Genomic DNA, 23254 nt, shown 5'->3' on the forward strand with positions numbered 1-23254 from the left:
ACATTCTAGGAACCAGTGTGATTAAAAGTACCCTTTTGAACTGTAGTTGCACTCTGCTCGTGTTTATCACTGGTGGGTTGCACAACAATTTCAATAACATGGACTGCGTTGGTTTAAAAAACGTAGCTCTCCTGAGGGAAGAGTTGGCGGGAACAGCACTCAGCACATGGGATGTAGCCACAGTTGCACTGCTCATTTGCACTGACCTACTTCAGGATCTTTTAAAGCACAAGTTACTTAAGAACTTTTGGGCCTTCTCTATAGTATTGTGTAATTTTACAAGGTGCTGTATTTCTGAACTGACCAGCATACAGCTGAGACACAGGACTGTTTCTCAATTTTATTATCCAAATCTACTAGATTTCAGTCAATACTATCCTTAATAGTTTTATTATATACAGGTATTGATTTTGTTTGAAAAGCAAGCCAGATCATTACTGTGAAAGACACTGTAAATCACATCAATCCAGGTATGGAAGTTGTTATTATTTAGCCAGATAACAGATAGAAATTTGCTGTTATTGATAGCAGTGGCAATAGCTAGTGATACAAATTCACAGTACTCTCATACATGAGTCTGCCATAGGACTACAAACTAAAAGCCCTGTGTGGCCACAGCGAAGAGCAGACTACTGCAATTTGGCTCATGGCTTTTACTAATCCTGACAAAGCTATTATTTGTCTGCTTCTGTGATTTGAACTGCAGGCGCATCTCCTTTATTTAGTTTTCAATTTCCAAGAATTAGTACAGAGCGTTATAAAGAGAAACTGGGTCAAAATGTGTGTATGTGAGGGAATTTGAGAGAGCAAGGAAGAGGGGGAAGAGAGAACATCATATTGAAGAAGTCACTTCTGATCACTTCAGCTTCATTCTTCATTAGAGAAACAATAGAAAGACAGATTAAAAAGCTTTATTCAAACTAGCATGATCAGGCAGAACATTTAAGCCAAATAAGCAACATCAAAATCTGACAATTGACTAGACTTGAAAACAAAGCAAGACCATTCTCACCCATACTGTCTTTGATTCATTAAATGGGATGGAACTGGCTAACATTTGATGCGACTCTCAAAGCATACTGTACAGTCTGACTGGCAAATAAGTGAGAAGGAGAAAAGTAAAAAAAAAAAAACTGAGCTGTGTACGCATGAGAATTACTCACGTTTACAATACTGAGCACAAGCACCTCCTGTGCCATTCAGTCACAGTGAATACAGAAAATATCAAAAAAGTCTACTGTAGAAAAAACAAAGTACAAAGCACTTCATTTTACAGTAAATGCATGTTTTTTTTTGTTGCTTTTTTTGTTTGTTTCTTTGTTTTTAACTGAAAACCTGCTCTGAAACCAAAAGGCTGAGCCCCACCCAACAAGAAATTCAAGGTATTGTATCATGGGTGTCAGTGTAATTTGTAATACTAGTGGAATGCCATTATTTCATTCATCAACAGTCATGTTTATTTTTTACAATGCAGAAGGCACACAAAGAGCTCATCGTATGTGCAATTCTAAAAAAAATCATTTTAAACACTGTTCGAATTGGTTCAGGCATGAATTAAACATATAAAACGTTCTTCACAGCGAGAAATCGTTTATTACGTGACATCGTTAGCCTGACAGACAGCCAGAAAGATGTGTTTATGTCTGGAAAGCCTGGTGCAAAAGAGAGGAAGAGAGGTTCAATTTCACTGACTCTAAATGTGAAGACTGATACTTCCTGAAATCTTCTACCTTCACTGCATTACTGAAGGGAGTGCTCCGATCACATTTAGATTCAGATTCAAAGTGCTGGCATCTGCTTAATGCTTTTCACGCTCCACGTATGGGTTCAGCAGATTTCTGAACTTGCAGAGTCTGCACTTTAATGCTGTGAGCATAATTAACACTGCGCTCTTCTTCTCATAATCCAATACTTTTACCACATACAGTTACATTTGATCAATTAGCACCCTAATAAGTGGTATTAATAAGCTCCTTGTTTCTGAGTCATGAAAGTCCTGGGCTTATTCGTAGTGCAACAGCGCTACTTTTGAGGTCAAGAGAAGTATTCTAGTTTTATTATTTATATATTAATATGTACACCATCAAAACAACATTACGTACACTAAACTACAAATATGCAACAAAAAATGCCCTCAAATAAGCTCACAAAAGCAGCATTAAAAGTTACTACCAAAAAATATATAAAAACAATAATATTCCTAAATTGCCATGCCTGTACCTGATATCCCTTTGTACCCTGGCAAAGATAAATACATTTGGATATACTTGCTCTATATTATTCCTTTGTTTTCATATTAAATTAATCAATTTGCACTTTGTGCAATGAGTGAACACAGTTATTATTTGAACTGTGAACTTTTAAGGAAATGAGCCCGAAGAGATGATAGCTTGTAATAAGCAAATCTTCTCACAGACAGTTAAACTGACATTTGATATTTGATTGTGTTTTTTCAAAATACGGTTCATTGTGTCTGAGAGTTGTACATGTCCCCCACTCTGGCCTCACCCCACTCTGTGATTACCTCAGTTAAAAAAAAAAAAAAAAAGAGGTGTAAGCGCACCCCTCCTCCAGACCCCTTGCTTAGTACAACGTAATGAGACAAGCTCAAACTACAGTGTGAAAATGAAAATTGTTCAATATTTGTGTAGTTCAATATTTTTGTGTAGCTCATACACGTCAGATAAAAAACGTAAATCTGTTGTTAGTTAACTTTTGTAATCTTGTTATCGTCCCTATACGACTAATCTATCTACAATCAAATGAAAAGAGAAACAATGTATCACCTATAATGTGATTGTTTTTTTTTTAGTTTTCTTATCTTTCATTCTTTTTCATCACTTTGACACATTCATAACTTCTCTAGTACAACAAATACTGTTTAAAAAATTTAAAATTGAATAAAATCTTTTTTTTGCTCTTTTTCTTAGAAACTTACTACAGCTGTTTTCACACTTGCACTGTGGGCCTAAACTTTCCTCAGCATTAACCAGCAGAGCTCTACGTGAGAAAGCAAATGTCATTTTGGACATTTAACAGTCTTTACCCTGACAGCTCTTTAGTAAAAACACCACGTAACATCTGAATGCACCCATTTGAGACTAGAGCAGGTAATTGCCCAGTGAATTCACAGCAAGTGTGCTTTCTGCACACTCCGCCAAGGCAGCACTCTCGTCTATCTGGTAATGAGAAAGCATCTGACACCGACTATTCCCCTTTTGTGTGCTACATGTGAAAAGGGCAATTGTAGACAATGTCCTTCAGTAATTCTCTCAATATTTTCTGGAGCACATGTGTGAAAACAGCTCAACTAAAAGCATATGAATCTTACTAACCAGCAAGACCCATAATAGAGTAGAAACGTTTTATTAAAAACCGAAAAAGAAACAAGACAAAAAGGCTGAATCAGTGACATAACCAGCTGCAGTTATGTTATATCAGTATTATGGAAGAAGTATATTCACCCTGATTCACTTGTATATTTAGGTTTAGGCATATTTTGAACTCTTGCTTATATGAAATGCTGCCTGACTTGAACTTAAGAATATTGCAAAGTACTGAAGGTTTCTACAACTACAACACTCAGCTTAAACTCTGGAGAAAAAAGGCAAAATTGTCTATTTAAAAGTTTCAGAACATCATGAAGGGAATGATTTATGACATGAGGTCTGCTCAGTAATGTCCACATATCCTGCCAGAAACTATTTCAAATTGTTGTCTGAATACTTAGTTGTAGAATCATGCAGATTCATGCTTAAAAGATTAACAAAGCTGGAAGGCTGAGGTGGTTAGTGGCCAATGGAGGAAGCAGAGAGAAAGAACAGCTGGAGCAGAGGGACTAGCAGATGTTTTTTTTGTTTCTGTTTTTTTTTTTTTTTTTTACATCTTCTTTGTGAGTCACAGGGAAGATTTTTTAGCCAAAGACTCCCATGAAGAGATGATTATATCATGGCAGTTCTCTTCTGGGCCCCTGCTGAGAGAAAGAACATAGAATTAGCCAACACAGGAAGTAAGTCTTAATATAAACTTACAGAAAGTCCTCACTCATGCAACAGTGGATCGTGACTGGTTACTGCCACCATCATTGACATGTCAATAGACGTTAGGGACTTTTAAATTGAAAGATAAGTCACTAAATCAATCATAATCAGGATTGTTTTTTAAATTTGTTTTTTTTAAAAAAAAAATCAATCTACAAATTTAAAAATACAAAAAAATTTGTTTGACTAACATACATGACTAAAATAAAATATCAAAGTCATTAACTGAAATAAGGGAAGCAGAAGGTGTGACTAAAGCATGCACAAGCAAGCATCACAATGTGCTATTTGGTATTTTGGTATGCCAATATTAAACTGTCTAATGTTTTTTTGACGTGGGGGGAGAAGAATAGGGCATAATTCATTTGCGACATTTAAAACGTCACCTAACAGAGTTTATATGTGGAGATCTGAGTTTATATAGTCACTGCTCTCAGGTATGCTGAGAATCCACTCAGGGCAATTCATTCTTTAATCCTTTTTTTATGTCTGTGCCATCACTTTTGCCCTGAATCTCTACCAAGCTAGCCAGATGTGCGCAACACAGATCTGACAAGCAGCCAATTTTATTCTAATCTCAGCTCTTGTTATAAGCTGATACATGGTTTTCTCACTTCAGAGACCAGCCAATTTAGATTTTAATGCTCACAGTAGCAGTGAATTAGAGGGGAGTGTTGTTTTTTTGTGGGCTAGTGTAACCTGTTCTATTTAATCAGGAAAATATCTTGGGAAATGATTTCAGCAAAAAAAAAAGGAAGAATCAGAAAAAAAAATTGTATAAAATCCAAATTTTTAGAGCCAAACGAAGAACGAACACCAAATAGAAAGAGATAGAAAATGTCTACACAATTATAGTGGCTCTACAGATGTAGTTAGCAACCAGCATACCTCCAGTTGTAGAATGGACTTCCTTTCATTTTGAGTACTTAAGAATAGAAAAAAAGAGACAAATTCAGTGGTAATGCAGACACTCGAACTCACGCTCACAATACATCCACATCATACATGGGTGTTTGTCTCTTTCCCTCCATATGCCCCCGTACAACATGCATATTTATGCTGATCATTCAGCGGATCACTCGATTCAGTTTACTCTGCAGGTCCAGCTGTACAAACAGAAACAACATCTGGATCATTTTTTTTAGCATCCATGCATGGTTGATAGTCTACAGTGTGCCAGAACACTGCTAGAGACTCAAGAGGCATCTCGCTTGTCCTTGAAGACAACCCTCCCACGTCTGATCTTCTTTGTAGTACTCCCCCTCTTGCACCTACCAGTTATGCTATTATTCTGTGCTATGCATCTGCAGTACATGACCTACATGCTACATAAGACATCAAAAAGTGACAATTTTTTGTGGGGTGGACTTGTTTGGCCTAATTATGCAATAGCAGCACTGATGATTTGCTCTAGAAACACATGCTTGATGAAAAAACTAAACTAAACTAAATAAATTGAGCTGTCCTCTTACTTGTAACTTATTTCCAATAATTTTGAAAATAGGTGCATTATTATTCATTACAATATACATTTCACTTGATTAATGTCAATGAAATTACTTATAGTCATTATCAAATTCATCCATTCTAAAAACTTTAGCCCCACTTTTATTTTCAACTCATATCAGATTTCAGACTGCAGAGAAAACTAGCCCATCAGACCCATGACACAGACCCAAGGTAAATAATAGAAAGCGCTTTGATTTTTCAGTCAGTCGTGTTATCCTGAATGCATTTCAAAGTACAAGCGAGGAGTCACTGCAGTGGAAGAAGTACTAAGATCCTTTGCCCAAGTAAAAGTACCAGTCCTACACTTTTAAACAGCCTGAATTAACATTCAAAATCCTTCATAAATATTATTATTAAACACACTGAAAAATGACACATTATTACATATTACAGTACGTCATTTGATTTATATACAGTTCAATAGTTTAAACTAAGCCAGAGGTTGGCCTCCTTCAGGGGATCCCGAGACTTGGTAAAATCTTCACTTCAGGATTAACCTCAAACTTGCAATATTTACTTCTGAAATGTTGTCGAGTATAAGTACAGTATTTCTGATTTATACTTGAATGCAGGTTGAAGGAAACTTCAACTCAAGTGTTTTCACGCTTGTATGCTTTTCATACAAGTTTCACACAAGACAGATACAAACTTTATAAGATTTATATATATCTTTTCCATATGGGCAATTTCAACGTTTTTAAGCTTTTTACCAAACCCATCCGATATTTCTACATACCTCCAGTGTTGATGCTCTGGAATCTGTGGTCTCACTTGGCCCTATGCTCCTGGGTATGCTGGAAACAAAATACCCAGCTCCTTTGGGAATTATGGGCTGTCTCACGACCACTTTGCCCTTCCTGGTCTCTGCGAGGAACAAGCTGTACCAGTAGGCATCGCTGGAGATCAGCGTGGAATCTGCGATAGTGGAGCTTCTCTGGCTGATCACGCTGTTCCTGCTGATCACGCTATTTCTATTGGCTGGAGGGATCTTGATGGCCTTTGGCTTTGGTTTTTGACACTTGAGCACAATAATAACTAAGATGGTTATCAGTAGCAGAAAGGACACGGCTCCTAAACCGATCACTAAATAGAGGTTTAGGTCAGTGAACATGTCATAGTCTAGTGGAAGCTCTGTAGTCTCTGAAAAGGCCATTGCATGTTCCACTGTTGATATCTTGATGGTGACAGTAGCAGAAAGAGAAGGTTGACCATTGTCTTTAGCAACAATTACCAGCCTCTGTTGTCTTGGATCTCTGTAACTAAACATCCTTGTTGTCCGGATCTCACCGTTGTACTGATCCAGGCTAAAGAGGGTTGAATCGCTGATCTGAAGTAGCTGATATGTGACTCTGGCGTTCTGCTCAGAGTCTGCATCAATGGCGATCACTTTGGCCACCAAATGTCCCTTATCAGTCGACCTCGGTATCACCTCCTCTATAACAGAGCCCTGTGCGCGCCAAGGTGACACTATGAGAGGGGTGTTGTCATTTTGATCCAGAATAATAATATGCACGGTACAATTGGTGCTCAGCGGGGGAACACCAGAGTCTCTTGCCTCAATGTGGAAAAGAAAGTCCCTTTCTCTCTCATAATCAAAGGTCTTCAGGGCATAAAGATCACCATTCTCAGGATTGATGGAAAACAACATCGACATAGAAGTGTTAACGATTTCTTTCTCCATTATGAAATAAACCAAGTACTGGTTCTCATTCAGATCTGGGTCAAATGCGCTCAGAGATGTCAATAATGCCCCCGGTGGATTGTTCTCCATGACATGGATTGTGTAGAACGACTGGGAGAATGTAGGTGCATTGTCATTGATATCCAGTATCTCCAAAGTGATGGTTTCATTTTCCGATAAGGGTGGCACACCTTTGTCTGTCACTCTCAGTATGATGTCATATTTGCTTATTACCTCTCTGTCCAGTGGTTTTGACACTAGCATTTCAAAGTAACCCTCAGAGGACTTGCTTAAGAGAAACGGTAACGTTTCTTGCCTATTTAGAGAGAGCTCCACTTCTCCGTTGGCTCCAGAGTCCCTGTCGCTCACACTGACCACTGCAATCAGCGTCCCTACAGAGACATCCTCAGTCAGCGAACTTTTCAGAGACTTGATAGTCACTTCAGGGTAATTATCATTGAGATCTGTCACAAACACTGTGACTTTACAGTGTCCGGACAGAGGGTTCGTCCCTCTGTCCTGTGCCTGTATGTGCATCTCAAAACTCTGACTCTCTTCATAATCGATCACCCCCTTCACCTTGATCTCACCTGAATTTGGATCAAGTGAGAATAGCTCTTGTGTCTTCTCCGATGTGTACAGTGTGTGTGAGTATACCAACTGGGCGTTTGTGCCTTCGTCTAAGTCTGTTGCATTTAAGGTCATGACCACCGTTCCTGCTGCCGAGTTCTCCGAGACATTGACTGCATATACCGGCTGACTGAATATGGGGGCGTTGTCGTTGATATCCAGGACGTTAATAATGATGCTGGCTGTGCCGGAGCGAGGAGGCACACCTCCATCCACAGCGGTTAGAATTAAATCGTGAACAGCATGCTCCTCACGGTCCAAATTACCACTAAGCACTAAATCGACATATTTGGAGCCATCGCTGCCGGTCTGGATGTCGATGTTGAAGTATTTGCTTTCACTGAGATAGTAGGTCTTGATTGAATTCGCCCCCACATCCGCATCCACGGCGTTTGTCAGTGAGAATCTCTCACCGGGAAGGGTTGCCTCCGAAATGTCTAAGTGCATTGTCTTTCTGCGAAACACCGGCGCGTTGTCATTTATGTCCATAATTTCCAGCTCGATGTTAAAAATGCGAACCGGGCTTGAAAGTATGACATCCATTTTCAGAAAACACGAGGTTGTTTTAGTCATGCATATGCTTTCCCGGTCTATCTTCTCGCGGATAACCAGCTCCCCCGTATCTTTGTTGATGTCGAGGTAATTTTTACTGTGAATGACATCGAGTTTTGCTTTGCGCTCCTCCAAACTGCGAATATCCAGACCCAAATCTGTGGCCAGATTAGCAACAAAGGAACCCTCTTCCATTTCCTCCGGAATAGAGTACCGAGTGATGGAGAGCGCAAATCCCCACATTGCAAAGAACGAAAAAACACCCACCACTAACCGTGTCCGTAAAGATGCAGGGATAAGCGCCATCGTGTTTTGGTATATATCTTATTATTATTTTAAAGGAATTAATGAAACAAATCCGTTCTTACGCTCAAGTTGTCTTGATGTAGGGGAGCGCCGGTGTCATTCTTGCCTCCACGACTTGTAGCTGTAGCTGCAGCAGGCCATTTACAGCACAGTGCCGCTGGAGGAGGAGAGGGGGGGCTCTCACAGCCCTGCTCTGCAGGGGCGTATGCAACGTCTGAGCAGGGCTTGAGCAGACTGGCGAGGTCTCCTCAGTGAAATTAAAGGGTGCCCATATGGAACCCTTCTTTCTTTCTTTGTGTTTTTTAAAGAATATTTTTGGCATTTTGTGCAACAGCTTGCATCATGTGTTGTCTAATAGAGCATAGAGCAAAAAAAAAAAAATAATTGATTGATTAAAAATTTAAAAAAAAAAAAGAAATGGATGGCTGGCTGACAGATGGCTGACTGGATTAAAAAACAAAAAAACAAAGAAAAAACAGCAACAACAGCAATAATAACTAGTTCCGGTTAATGTATTTTTTAAAATTAATATTTGATAATTAACTCATTCTTTGCATAATAGCAGCGTCTTTGATTAAGAGCATATCATAGGCTTTAGAAAAATCATAAATTTGGTGAGCATGTGTTTGCTCATCTCTGGTCCTCTGATGTTATGAAAGTCCATTCATTCAGTCACTTCCACTTTTCAGGGTCGCAGGAGCCTATTCCAGCTGTGATAGGGCAAGAGGCGGGGTACACCAGTCTGTCACAGGGCTAACACACAAAGACAGACAACCATTCACACTCAGGAATTGAACTCAGGACCTTCTTGCTGTGTAGCAACAGTGCTAACCACCGTGACACCGTGCTGCCTGTTATGAAAGTCAAACAATATAATCAATTGAGTCAGAAGAGTTAACAGAATCATATCCCTTTATGTCTCATTTTTAAAATCATGTTCATTTCATCACCGTCGTCGCTCTGTGATGCCTTTCTGTGTGGAGTTAGCATGCTGTCCCCATGTTTGCGTGGGTTCTGTCAGGGACTGGCAGTTACTGGGGTTAGGTTAACTGGTGATTCTAAAATTTGGCATCAATGTGAGTGTGAATGTTGTTGCTCTCTTTCTCTGTGTTTGCCCTGTGTCAGACTGGTGACCTGTCCAGTATATCGGTGTACCCCGGTGTACTCCATCTTTCACCCTATGACAGCTGGAATAGACTCCAGGCCCCCTCTGAAGTGGAGAAGCAGAAGAAAAGGAATGGATGTCAGAAACGGACGCCATGGAGGTGTTGCCAAATTTATCTGCTGTAGCTCTCACTGTTACTTGACAAAGAAATGAAGGAGATGCTTTTTATGACCCTCAAAGGTGCTCAGCGGTAAACATGATACAGTGCAACCTAAGGCACCCACACGAAGAAGAAAAATGTACCAAAGTGCCCAAATGGATAGAGTATGTATGAAATGTAATGTTTTTTGTAAGTACCCAAACAACAACAAGAAAACACAATAAAGTGACTTTGAATGAAGAATGGGGCTTCAATTGGGGTGAGCTGAGGAAAAGTGGATACTGCAGTTCAGGACAGCGCCTCATTCATTTGAATGAAAGTTGCTTATCAGTGCATATACCAAAGGTCCTCCATGAGGTACTTACATCTGCTTCCACATTTTAGGCCCGTGAGCATGCACATTAGTTCTCATTTAGGACATGTGCAACCAAGACCCTCATTTGCTGAACTGATTGACTTTCTGTTGGCTCCCAGCACACATGAAAGGCCTCTGATAAGATAATCATGCAGCTGTTACAGACTCTCCAGAGCCAAATTAAATGAATTAAACAGCTTGAAAAAAACAAACAAACAATAATTTCGGATGCTCTGAAAAAAAAGTATCCATCATCTTACAAGAGTTCTTTTTCCAATGTATGTGTAAGGGACAAACGATCTTCGGATCAGTGTGCATCATGTGCATTGTTCGTGTTCTGCTTTTGATTCTATTTTCAGGTTTTCTTAGTTTTAGATATGATTACTTTTTAAATCATTAAATATAGTTACTGTTTCACTTTTCCTGCCCTATTGTGTTCTATGTGTCTGTGGTTTAATCTCAGTTTCGGTGTTAGGTGTGCCCTCATTTTGTTACATCCTGTTTTATTTGGGCAGCTTCAGTCGCTTGTGTTTGTTCCCAGCTTGGTTTCTTGTCTTCTTGGATTAGTTTCAGCAGTATCTCATTACCCTGGTGTTTCGCATATCCTCTCCTCCTGTGTCTGTTTTCAGTTTGCTTTAGTTCATTGTCCCTTTGCATTCTTTTCCAGGCTGTTCTCTGAAGACAGCCCTCTGCTGTCGCCCCAAGGTTTTGTGGACTTTGTTTTTGGCTGCCACTTGGAGTGAAAAAAGCTAATCACTTAATAAATCATTTGGATCCACGAAACATTCAAACATGACAGAGTATCCTTCTGACCACTTAATGCATGCATTTCCAGTGAAACTGCTCCCTAGAGGCCCATGCAAACTTTTTCAGTTTGCTTGAGCAACTGAAAAATGCAACTTGCATTTGCAACAAGAAAGATTTTTAAAGGGTTATTCTGTTATTAATGGCCAAAAAGAGTCAAGCTCTTAAAAAATATGCTAAATGGAGGTAATGATTCAGTCAAAGGTTAAAGTTCCAAAAGCAAGGGGAAAAACAGAAGATTGTTTGCAATAAGGACAAAGAGTCCAACTTGAAAATCCAGGCATATAAAAATATATATATATAAAAGCTTTAATCATTTTAAATGGTCACATTTTGTTTCATGTATATTTTAAAACCATCTAAAAGTGTTATTTTAAACTGGAGATGCAGTCTTTTTTCTTCTTCTTCTTTTTTACTAACTTTACTGATGAGATGTCAGTGAAGACAACCCGTCACCCTTTAGTTTAGCTTCTTTTTTTTTTTTTTACCTCCATGTCTTCATGCAGCCTGAGTCTCTTCTACTAATCCTGTGATGCAAAGTTTCCTTTTCCTTTTGAGCTAAGCTACTGCAAAGAAGCTTCAGTCTCCCCCTTTAATACAGCCTATGCAGCATACAGTGCTTCTCATTATTTCTCCTAGCTGTCATATTTTTACTTGTCAGCTTTTTCTGCAAGCTTAAACCATTTTGTGTTGACATGGCAGATGACAAGATGAGGGTGATGCTTAATCTCTCTCTTTTCCTTTGGCTCCATCCAGTGACAACACAGAAAATTACAGAAAACACTGTACATGCAAAGCACACACCATGTTGTCTTTAATGCATTTGAAAGAATTGCTCAAACACTTTGCTCCTGTGCCATATATGTAAACACTGTTATGTTTTTATTACTATCATGAATTCTTTCAATCTTTCCATGAGTTGACTTTGAGTCTGTGCAGAAAGTAAAATATAGTTCATTACATACCTTCTGTTGTTGGCTGTTTTCCTCAACTTATAACCGCGATTGCCAGGGCAGCAGCTTCACATAGCCCACTGTTTTTGCGTTTTAATTAATTTTAATTAATTATGACACGTTAACTCATTTTAACCTTTTACTCAAGAGGAGGAAGAGATCAAGCTCCTCACCAAGCGTAACAAGAAGCACCACATACGCCATCTGAGCCTTAATTAGGAACAGAGATTTACTGAATCAGTTTGTTTCAGCTTGTTTAATCATTTGCTAGAAAGATTACAACTACAGGACTGTGCAAAAGTCTTGAACCAACCCTAATTTGAAAAGTGCCCCCCTCACACCCCATCCTCCCATCCACATTAAATGTATTATTTAATTATGTATATATCCATGATAACTGGATACTTTTTTCATTTCATTTTGCGTTTTCAGCAGTCCTTGTACCTAAGCATTTTTTGTTTGTTTGTTAAACACTATCTATGAATCATTCAAACATAACAAAAGCATCCTCCTCAACCGATTAACCAGTGTTGTGTCTACATATAACAGACAACAAGCAAAGAACCAATTTGTTCACATTTCTTGCAAGTGGCAAGCTTAAAAATTAAATTTATTTATATGTATGTACATGTATGTATGTATGTATGTACATGTATGTATGTATGTATGTATGTACTCACTCATCAATATGTAAGGAGGCCAGGTACAACAGTAGCCATCTGTAAACCATGACAGAGGTTCTGTCATGCTTTGATGATGTGTTTCATTCAGTGGTCTTGCAGAACTTGTGAAAACTGACAAAATATGAAGGGAGAAAAGAACCATTAAATAATGACCTGCTGTGCAAATACTATCTGACTATCTGAAACATCTGATTGGCAACAGGTTAATTTTCAGTAATCTCAAACAGTGTGAAATCACCTTGACAGAGGACAGAACAAGAGACTACCCACGTCCAAAAAAGAGCTTTGAATGTCCTTCAAGAAGACTGGAGGACCAGTCCTGAAGACTACTTAGAAAAATTACAACAGAGCTTGTTTAAGAAATTTCTGGCTATGTTTTTTTTTTTTTTTTTTGGCTAAAAAAAAGGAAGTCATAACAAATATTAACTTTCCAACTCAGAGTGGTAAAACATCTGTTTTTGCCTTATATACTGGATTTCTGTTTTCAGATGTATCTCTCTGTTTTCAGGATCTTGCCTTGTTCTGGTTTCTCCTGGCAAAGTTTTCAAATATATACTTTTAAAACATTTGGAAAAAGAAACAAAAACAATGAGGCATAAACTTCTCAGAATATAACACAATTCAGGTTTTAATTTTTTAAAATAATGGAAATAGTAGTAAAACTTTCAAATGAAAGGAGATGTGCTTCAGGGAACATAAATTAAAAATTTCATTTGAGTCTGTTTTACATAATTGAATTAAAAAGCTGCACTATCAATGAATCAGTGCTGACTTCCAAAGATGTACATCTAACATAGATTGAACACTACACTGATCAATAATTATATAATATATTATATCAATATATTATTAGGCTTTATTATTAGGCTTTCATAAAAATGTATTTCAATTATTAAGGAAATTTTAAGAAAATTTCTTCATCTTTTGTTATTTTATATGTAACAGGAAATAACAGCCTTAACATGAATTTATTCCACTCCTAAACCCTTGCAAGGTTTTCTACCAACTGATAACTCAATCACTGATATATATATATATATATATATATATATATATATATATATACACTGAACAAAAATATAAACGCAACACTTTTGTTTTTGCTCCCATTCCCCATGGGATGGACGTAGAGACCTAAAATTCATTCCAGATACACAATATAACCATCCCTCCCAAACAGTGGTCACAAATCAGTCCAAATGTATGGTAGTGGGCACATCTGCTATATTGAGATAATCCATCCCACCTCACAGGTGTGCCACATCAGGATGCTGATCTGACATCATGAGTAGTGCACAGGTGTACCTCAGACTGCCCACAACAAAAGGCCACCCTGGAATGTGCAGTTTTGTCTCACAGCAAAATGCCACAGATGCCACAAGCAATGAGGGAGCGTGCAATTGGCATGCTGACAGCAGGAATGTCAACCAGATCTGTCGCCCGTGCATTGAATGTTCATTTCTCAACCATAAGCCGTCTCCACAGGCGTTTCAGAGAATATGGCAGCACATCCAACCGGCCTCACAACCGCAGACCTCGTGTAACCACACCAGCCCAGGACCTCCACATCCAGCAGGTTCACCTCCAAGATCGTCTGAGACCAGCCACCCAGACAGCTGCTGGAACAATTGGTTTGCACAACCAAACAATTTCTGCACAAACTGTCAGAAACCATCTCAGGGACGCTCAACTGCATGCCCGTCGTCCTCATCGGGGTCTTGACCTGACTCCAGCTTGTCGCCGTAACAGACTTGTGTGGGCAAGTGCTCACATTCGATGGCGTCTGGCACGTTGGAGAGGTGTGCGCTTCACGGATGAATCATGGTTCACATTGTTCAGGGCAGATGGCAGCTGAGAATGTCCCAGTTCTTGCATGGCCAGCATACTCACCGGACATGTCACCCATTGAGCATGTTCGGGATGTGCTTGACCTGCGTATACGACAGCGTGTACCAGTTCCCACGAATATCCAACAACCTCGCACAGCCATTGAAGTGGAGTGGACCAACATTCCACAGGCCACAATTGACAATCTGATAGACTCCATGCGACGATGTGTTGCACTGCATGAGGCAAATGGTGGTCACACCAGATACTGACCGGTTCTGGGTCCCCAGACCCCCAATAGTGCAAAAAACTGCACATTCCAGGGTGGCCTTTTGTTGTGGGCAGTCTGAGGTACACCTGTGCACTACTCATGATGTCAGATCAGCATCCTGATGTGGCACACCTGTGAGGTGGGATGGATTATCTCAATATAGCAGATGTGCCCACTACCACACATTTGGACTGATTTGTGACCACTGTTTGGGAGGGATGGTTATATTGTGTATCTGGAATGAATTTTAGGTCTCTACGTCCATCCCATGGGGAATGGGAGCAGTAACAAAAGTGTTGCATTTATATTTTTGTTCAGTGTATATAACCCCTACAACCGTGCAGGGGCCTGTCCTTCCATGATGGTTCCTCGTCTCCCTCCTCTTTCTTGGGTTTCTGCTGCCTGAGGTATTCACTGAGCACTCGGTCAGTTGGGGCCATCTTCCCAATGTATTCTTGGATGTTCGTTGTCTCATCCTGGACTGTGGTGCTGACACTCACCAGTCCCCGGCCCCCTTCCTTCCGCTTAGCGTACAGCCTCAGGGTGCTGGACTTGGGGTGAAACCCTCCATGCATGGTAAGGAGCTTTCTTGTCTTTATGTCAGTGGCTTCTATCTCCTCCTTTGGCCAGCCTATTACCCCAGCAGGGTACCTGATCACGGGCAGGGCGTACGTGTTGATGGCCCGGATCTTGTTCTTACCATTCAGCTGACTCCTCAGGACTTGCCTGACCCTCTGCAAGTACCTCTTCATGGTTCCCATATATATATATATACTACTTGCGTAGTAGCATTCCAACAACGCCCTGTAAAACACCCAGCACGCCCCTGCGGGCGGTTTATCCTTCAAGCTCGGGTCCTCTACCAGAGGCCTGGGAGCTTGAGGGTCCTGCGCAGTATCTTAGCTTAGTGCAATATATATATATATATATATATATATATATATATATATATATATATGTATATATATATATATATATATATATATATATATATATATATATATATATATATTGCACTTCCTATCAAACCACAAATTAGACATAACAACTAACTTACCAATTAAAAGAAACAGGAACGTATTTAATATTTATTATTATTAACGCATTTAAGACACACCAAAACACACCAGAGATGTATGAAGTAAACGCGCCCTCTGGTGGAGATTAGATGAAATCCCTGCACTTGGCTGGAGATGTGGGAGCTATGGATTGGTGGGGGGAATAGTCACTGGAGATAAATGAAAATAAAGCAGCACAGATTTGGCTGTGAATAGATTTTACACAGAGCAGAAGCTGGGCATATGCTGTCTGTCCCTGCTTAGAGCACATGGGACTGCTAAGCTCGGCTGTTTTTGGTTATGATACAGTCAAAGATAAATCTTGGCTTCGTTATCTGTCATTTCTGGCAGGATGTTGTTACGGGCATAATTGGACTTGTTTTCTAAATTCCTAATAGTCTCTGTATAACAGAGTAAAATTTTCTTTTTTTTCCAGGTTTTATCCTCATGACTTGATTTTCAGAGTCCAAAATGGCCCTTGGCACTCAGCTTGAAGCAGTTCACTGAGGCAGTCAGGCCCTAGCCCATGATTAACCCACTAGCCTGTAATAGCTCAGTTAAAGACAATGGATCCTGTGGATAATTCCCACAGTGCAGTTTAAAAGCCGTGTCTTTACTAAGGAAAGCTTCATGAAGAAGGTTAAAAGGCATTCAAAGCCATATGCCCAAACACATCATAGTTTTATCTTTAAAATATGACTGGATGCTTCACCTCTGGAACCAGTGGAGCCCAGCATTAGTGTCAGCAGCTGGCAAAGAACAACTGATTTAATGTGAAGATTAGATTTTTACTCATCGTTTTCTAAAAGCGTTTTAATGGAAGACCACATTGAAGTGGTGTCTTTTAATAGGTAGCAAAAAGAACATCTATTTGTTTCACTCTTACACCATAGTGCACTGATGTAAATGGATGGGATCTTATATAAGACTTTTGTACTCTATCTGAACACTCTAAGCGGTTTACCTCATTCACGCTAACATTTACACACATTCGTACCCCCACTGGGGCACTGGAGAGCAACTTGGGGTTAGTATCTTCCCCAAAGACATTCAGGATGCACACTGGAGCAGACGTGGTTCAAACCACCAACCTTCAGATTACTAGTTGACCTGCTCTACTACCTGAGCTACCCCATGTGCATAGTTATTCATGGTGAAAGTGACCATCACTTTTGAGTCACATTAACTTCCAAAGTTAACTTTGGTTCTTCACATAGCCATAAAAATGTAGCAGCTTTGTCGAAAGAGCCCCCCCCCCCCCAAAAAAAGAAAAAAAAAACCATAACAAAAACAAATGAAGTTTTTTGAGCTGGTCTCAAGTTTATTCATTTATTCTGTACATAGCATATATACAGAGTAATAATTCCTACTAAGAATAATTATGTAAACACTCATTAATATACAAGCCCAACCACTAATAATGAATACATCATGAATACATGCAACCCATAAGTGAATTATGTGCTCTTATGCTTTCCACTTACTGTCCAGGAGCTGTAAGTCTTTTGCCATAACCTTACAGGATCTGCATCACTTCACTGGCGTTATTGCCCTTCAAAATGTCACCAACAATTCACTGTGACGTGTTAGTGTGATGGTCGACTGCACGAGACAGAGGAAATATATTATAGCTGTGATGTTATTCCCTGTAACAAAATCCCTCAGTGTAAGATGTACAGCTTCAGTGCTTACACTCTTCAACTTAATCCTCTTTTTTATTTATATTTGACAGATTAATTGCTTTAATTAAAAAAAAAAGATGTTACATTGCTTTTCTCGACTTCTCTTTCGGTACATTTCCATACTGTTTTGCATTGCCTGTGCATTATGGACAGTAAATGGATAAAGACATGCAGGATACTAGTCGCACAAACCTTTTATTGTCGTAGTAAAACAGTTGTAGTTTTATATTTTAGAAAATAAATCACACCTTAAAAGTACATTTGTTAAATGCTGGCTATTAATAGAAACCTATGAAAGGTACTGCTAGCACAGTTACAGTAGTTTATTCACAGCTTTGACACACAGAGAAGCTACGGAAACATGACCAGTACATTGACAACAAGTGTTTGGCATGTCGTCGCTGACGTTTTGGATTACTTAAATATAGAATTACTTATATGACTGCCATCTTTGTCAAAAGATTGTTCATAGTTTGAGATGAATTTCTTTTTCTTTCCAAAAGTGGAGAAGGTGTTGTATACGTCCAGTTCTCCTCTTGGTGCCAGCTTCAGAGTGCTGTATCCAGTTGTGGTGCCCGGAATGTACACGTTGTGCTGGTAGTCCGGTGTTTCAGGATGAGGCTGTGTGGACTTGTTAGTCCATGAATAGTTTGGAGCTGCTCCCTCTTGAAGAGGCATCTTGCAGTCTGTAAAAATATGCATGCATTAAAATTTGCTTTTGGAGATTATTTCTTCATATTTAAATACAGTCTTTTTGATTTGAATAAGGCGGTTTTAAAGGCATTTTCTTAATTTTTTTTGTGCAAATAACACTTCTTTCAGGGACTTATAATCCTCATGTTGATGCATTAAAATTCCCCCGGTTTAGGGGCCTGGTATTATCTCCCTTTTGGTTTTTAATGTCGCAGTAAATCCTCAGGCACAGAAATCCCAGCCACACCGCCACCCTCGTTTACATGAACAATAATGTGCCAAAATTGCACATCTACCACCCACCATTCATGTGGTTCCCCCAAGTCCAGTACTGTGGTGCCACAGAGCAGGAAAACCCATCAGAGTCAAATTTTGGTTGGCGTGAAAGCGTGCCCTCCATATTTGCTGAGCTATACCTGGAAAGATAAGAGAAATAACAGAAGTGTAAATTCAAGTGTGTGTGTGAGTGTTTGCCCAACTGAATCAGCTATGTACTCACCTCTTGTATGCCGAGTTGCGCTGGTTATTGGTCCACGTCCAGTCCTTGTTTGAATACTTGAGCTGCCAGTTTAAAACATAAAGAAACTTTGAATATCAGTGAGAACTTCAGGGAGAACACTGCTGTGTAGGTGTAGTCTTGTTGGCTGTCAGCGGTGGATAGGTTTGAAGTTAAGAGAAAGCCAACAGAAAGTCAGTTTAAAGCTTTAAACCTGTGACACATTTTTTTCTGTCTTACATATCTTTTGCGACTGTCAAACATAAAAGTAAGGCTTTGAAAAGTGATAAAGGAGTTACTGCTTAATCTGAGAATATGTGGCTAATGTGAGGTGCAGACACTAATGCTGCTGACTAGAGCACAAATGCGCCAGGAGTTGTGTTAACATCAAAAGATAGCTTCAAGTTGGTGATAAAAACGTGTATCTCTTTTATCCCTGCAGCACCTTTTATGCCCGTGTTACACACCTTGTCACACTGTGATCTTCCAAACAGCAGGGTAGCTTACTGCTACAAGGTACAGGGTTGAGGCTGTATTTTCTATTTCATTAGTTACTAGGTGTAGAGTCAACCTCATTTGTTTTATTCCAAAAAAAAGGGATGAATAAAATAAAGTAGTAAAGTATATAATATATGTATGTATGTATCTTTATATGTAAATGTATCTATGTGTGTGTGTGTGTGTGTGTGTGTGTGTGTGTGTGTGTGTGTGTGTGTGTGTGTGTGTGTGTGTGTGTGTGTGCGTGTACACAGCATACATAATAGCATCTAATCTGACTTTGGGATTTTACAGATTAGCATACATGTGTTTGGAAACCATCAGTAAAGTAAAGTAAATGATTTTGCTCCATCTTCTCCCAGCATATTAGATGTTTTATGGCAGTTATGCCTGTAGAAGGCCTATAAAATGCAGCATGGCAGGAAGAGGGCTGGGATGAGACATGACAGAGTGGATATAGTTTGTGATGCCTTAAAGATAGTAAGACAGAGAAGGAAAAGCACTGTCTTAGTGTATTCATTCACTTCATTTCAGCACATTACCTCGTTTGGGGTTGCTGCTCTTTTGTTGGACAGCTCATTGTGGTCCAGCGCGCTCCATCCAGAAGTCAGGTAGTCTGTGCTCTTGGCATTATTCTGCTGAACTGACATTACCGGGCTGCACGGTTTTAGGAACATGAAGTCGCTTTTGGATGATTCCGGTGTCAGGCACATTTTGTAGCAATAGACCTGGGGGAGTGCGCCATTGCTGTTTACCTCTGACGCGCCCGTGGACATGCGGACATTTAAGTTGGACTTTTTGAACACCTCTGTGGTAGTGGATATTTCTGAACGAGAGCAGCAGCAGCAGCAGCTGATGGAGGGGAACTTGGACTCTTTGTTGGAAGGTCTGCCTTTCAGTCTCCTCACCGCAACGAGGACGATAATAGCCACTAGAAATGTGAAGGACACTGCGCCCAGAGACACGATTAAGTACAGTGTAAAGTTGGTGCTGTGATGTGGGCTTAGTGACAGGTCACCCAGATCGGGCGGGGAATCTGGCAGGCTGTCAACCACTGACAGAATGATGGAAACTGTGGCCGAGAGGGGTGGCTGACCATTGTCCTTCACCAGAATGACCAGTCTATGCCTCGTGGGGTCTTTCTCCACTAACTGGCGTATCGTCCTGATTTCGCCCGTATAAAGAGCAATGCTGAACAAACTCAGGTCTGTTGCTTGGAGCATCTCATAGAAAAGCCTCGAGTTCTGACCCGCATCTGCGTCCTCCGCGCTGATTTTGGTAACGAGATAGCCGGCGTCAACTGATCTGGGCACAGTTTCGCTGGGCGCAGTGCCGTTTTGCGGAACATGTGAAACTATAACAGGTGCATTGTCGTTTTGGTCCAAAATGAAGATGTTCACTGTAACGTTGCTGCTCAGAGGCGGGAATCCCGCGTCTTGAGCTTGAACCGTGATCTGAAAGTTTTTGAGTTGCTCGTGATCAAAGGATCGCAGCGCGTAAATGTTACCGTTGTCTGAGTTTACGGACACATACGTGGACACGGGCATTCCGTGTATGTCACCTTCTAGGACTGAATATGACAAGTACGCATTTTGACCAGAATCGGGATCCAGTGCAGTCAGCGCACAAATAGACGCCCCCGGCGCGTTATTCTCTGTCAGATACACAGTGTACGAAGGCTGTTTAAAGTTCGGCGTGTTGTCGTTCACATCAGACACTTGCACTAAAATTGTTTTCCTGGTGAATAAAGGAGGGGAACCCATATCTCGGGCAGTGAGAGTGATGTTGTACTCCGCGACTGCCTCCCTATCCAAAAAATCGCAGGTAACCAAAGTGTAGTAATTCTTAAATGACGAGTGGAGCTGAAATGGGACGTGATGAGGAATCTCGCAGTCCACATTCCCGTTTTCACCTGAGTCTTTGTCCATCACGCTTATGACGGCTATTACCGTCCCGGGAGGAGCGTCCTCCTGCACAGGTGTGGATACAGATGTTAAGATCACCTCTGGGAGGTTGTCATTTTTATCCAAAACGCTGACCAGCACTTTACAGTGAACTGCTACGGCAGATGGGCCTTTATCTTTAGCCTGGACATAAATTTCATGCATCCTGGTCTTTTCATAATCTATCACTCCTTTGACTTTGATCTCCCCCGTTTCTGAATCCACGCTGAAAAGCTGGCGCACCTTGATGGGAGCGTGGCCACTGAATGAATAGCTGATATCAGCGTTGGAACCCTCGTCAAGATCGGAAGCGTTAAGTTTTATAACAACTGTACCTTTGGGCGCGTTTTCGGCCAGCCTCACTCTGTAAAACGACTGATCAAACACAGGCGCGTTATCGTTTGCGTCCAGAACGGTGATGTCAATTTGCACAGTGCCTGATCTCTCCGGTGCGCCTCCATCCACGGCCGTGAGCACCATCTGATGCGCACTCTGCTGCTCTCTGTCCAGCGGGTTTTGCAGAACTAGCTCTGCAAATTTACTGCCGTCACTGCGCGTCTGTATATCCAAGAAGAAGTGTTCGTTTACACTTAACAAGTAGGTGCGGAGGGAGTTGGATCCCACGTCTAAGTCTTGTGCGCTCTCAAGTGGGAAACGGGAACCTGGCGCAGATGACTCTGATATGTCCAGATTAAATTCGGTCCACGGGAAATTAGGGGAGTTGTCATTCACGTCCAAAATTTCTATCTCTACCCTGTAGAGTTCCAGTGGGTTTTCTATAACCACTTGCAAGTGAAAAGAGCAGGACAAACTCTGCTCGCACAGTTCTTCGCGATCAATTCTTTCATTGACGAACAAAACTCCATTTTCCAGATTTACCTCCACATACTGCTTCTTAGTGCCAGAGACTATCCGGAATCTGCGCGCGGAGAGCTTATCCAAATCCAAACCCAGGTCTTCTGCAATATTGCCAACAAAAGCTCCATGCTCTAGTTCCTCTGGGATCGAGTAACGTATCTGTCCCCAGACTGCATCCAATAAATACATGAACAATGCCAAATAGTAGACTACATGCCATTTCCCACTCAGTCTTTTCATCGCGCCCTGTATGTCCATCTGTAGGCAGAAGCAATTCGGCAACTCACAAGGACTATGTCTGTAGTGTACTCATAAAAGATGATTGAATCTGAACTGTCCAACATACAGCCGGGATAAAACTTGACACTGGCTGGACTGGAACAGCCACTGCCTGCCCGAGAGAAAAGAGAAGAGAAGAGAGAAAGGGACGCGCAAGGGCTACTCGCCTGCCTCAGATTACTGTGTCTGTGAGTGTGTGTGTTTATTATTGGCCCCACTGTTCCAATAGAGGAGAAACGACATCTGGTGGGATAATCTTTCGCCTACTAGCCTGATCAAATTTATGTCACAGTCTCTAGACTTTGACTGCAGGTCAAAAGTACAACATTCAATTTCTTATAACAGAGTATAAAAGTGAAATGAAATCGGACATAAGCACACCTTACTGCAGTGTAGTCACGCTAACCCACAAAACTGGCAAAAAGTTATAATTGTGCAATGTAATCAAACTACTTTCAGATTTTCAAAAAATGCCTTTACTATATCAAAATAAGGAAATAAAAAGAGAACAAAAATGATCCTGCTACAAATGACTGAGAAATTAATAACACGTGTAGAAACTCATAAACTTGTTATCTTATAAAAAAAAAAATGGAACTGTGATAACGATTTATTAGAATAACATCGGTGTAAGAATCTCGTTTTAATCTTTGTCAGGTTAGAGGAAAATAAAAGGGAAAAACAATCAGTATATATTCATTTATGGCAAAACATCAATGAAGTTTCGAAAGGTTAATGTCATTCTGACTGCGAAGTCTGTAAGCTGTAAAAATGTTATGAATAAGCGCAAACCCCATCAAAGTACCCTGGCAGGCACTGTTACTGTTTAAAACATCTTTTTCCGAACATATTTCAGTGTATTAGTACTTAA

General features: G+C 40.4%; 1 protein-coding gene across 1 annotated transcript; it reads right to left on the bottom strand.

Annotated features, from left to right (window-relative positions):
- Positions 1-1469: 1469 nt before the first annotated feature.
- On the bottom strand, positions 1470-22686 carry LOC309715861 (protocadherin alpha-C2-like). The gene is made up of 6 exons (XM_082549298.1): positions 19846-22686; positions 18809-18870; positions 18613-18725; positions 18033-18302; positions 6286-8735; positions 1470-3973 (listed from the first exon to the last, which is right to left on the bottom strand). Exons 1-6 carry the CDS (start codon positions 22360-22362, stop codon positions 3947-3949), a joined length of 5439 nt encoding a protein of 1812 aa, XP_082405424.1. The 5' UTR covers positions 22363-22686; the 3' UTR covers positions 1470-3946.
- Positions 22687-23254: the final 568 nt, after the last annotated feature.

Source organism: Aulonocara stuartgranti (genome assembly GCF_965226115.1).
Source record: "Aulonocara stuartgranti genome assembly, chromosome: 10".
Lineage (NCBI taxonomy): Eukaryota > Metazoa > Chordata > Actinopteri > Cichliformes > Cichlidae > Aulonocara > Aulonocara stuartgranti.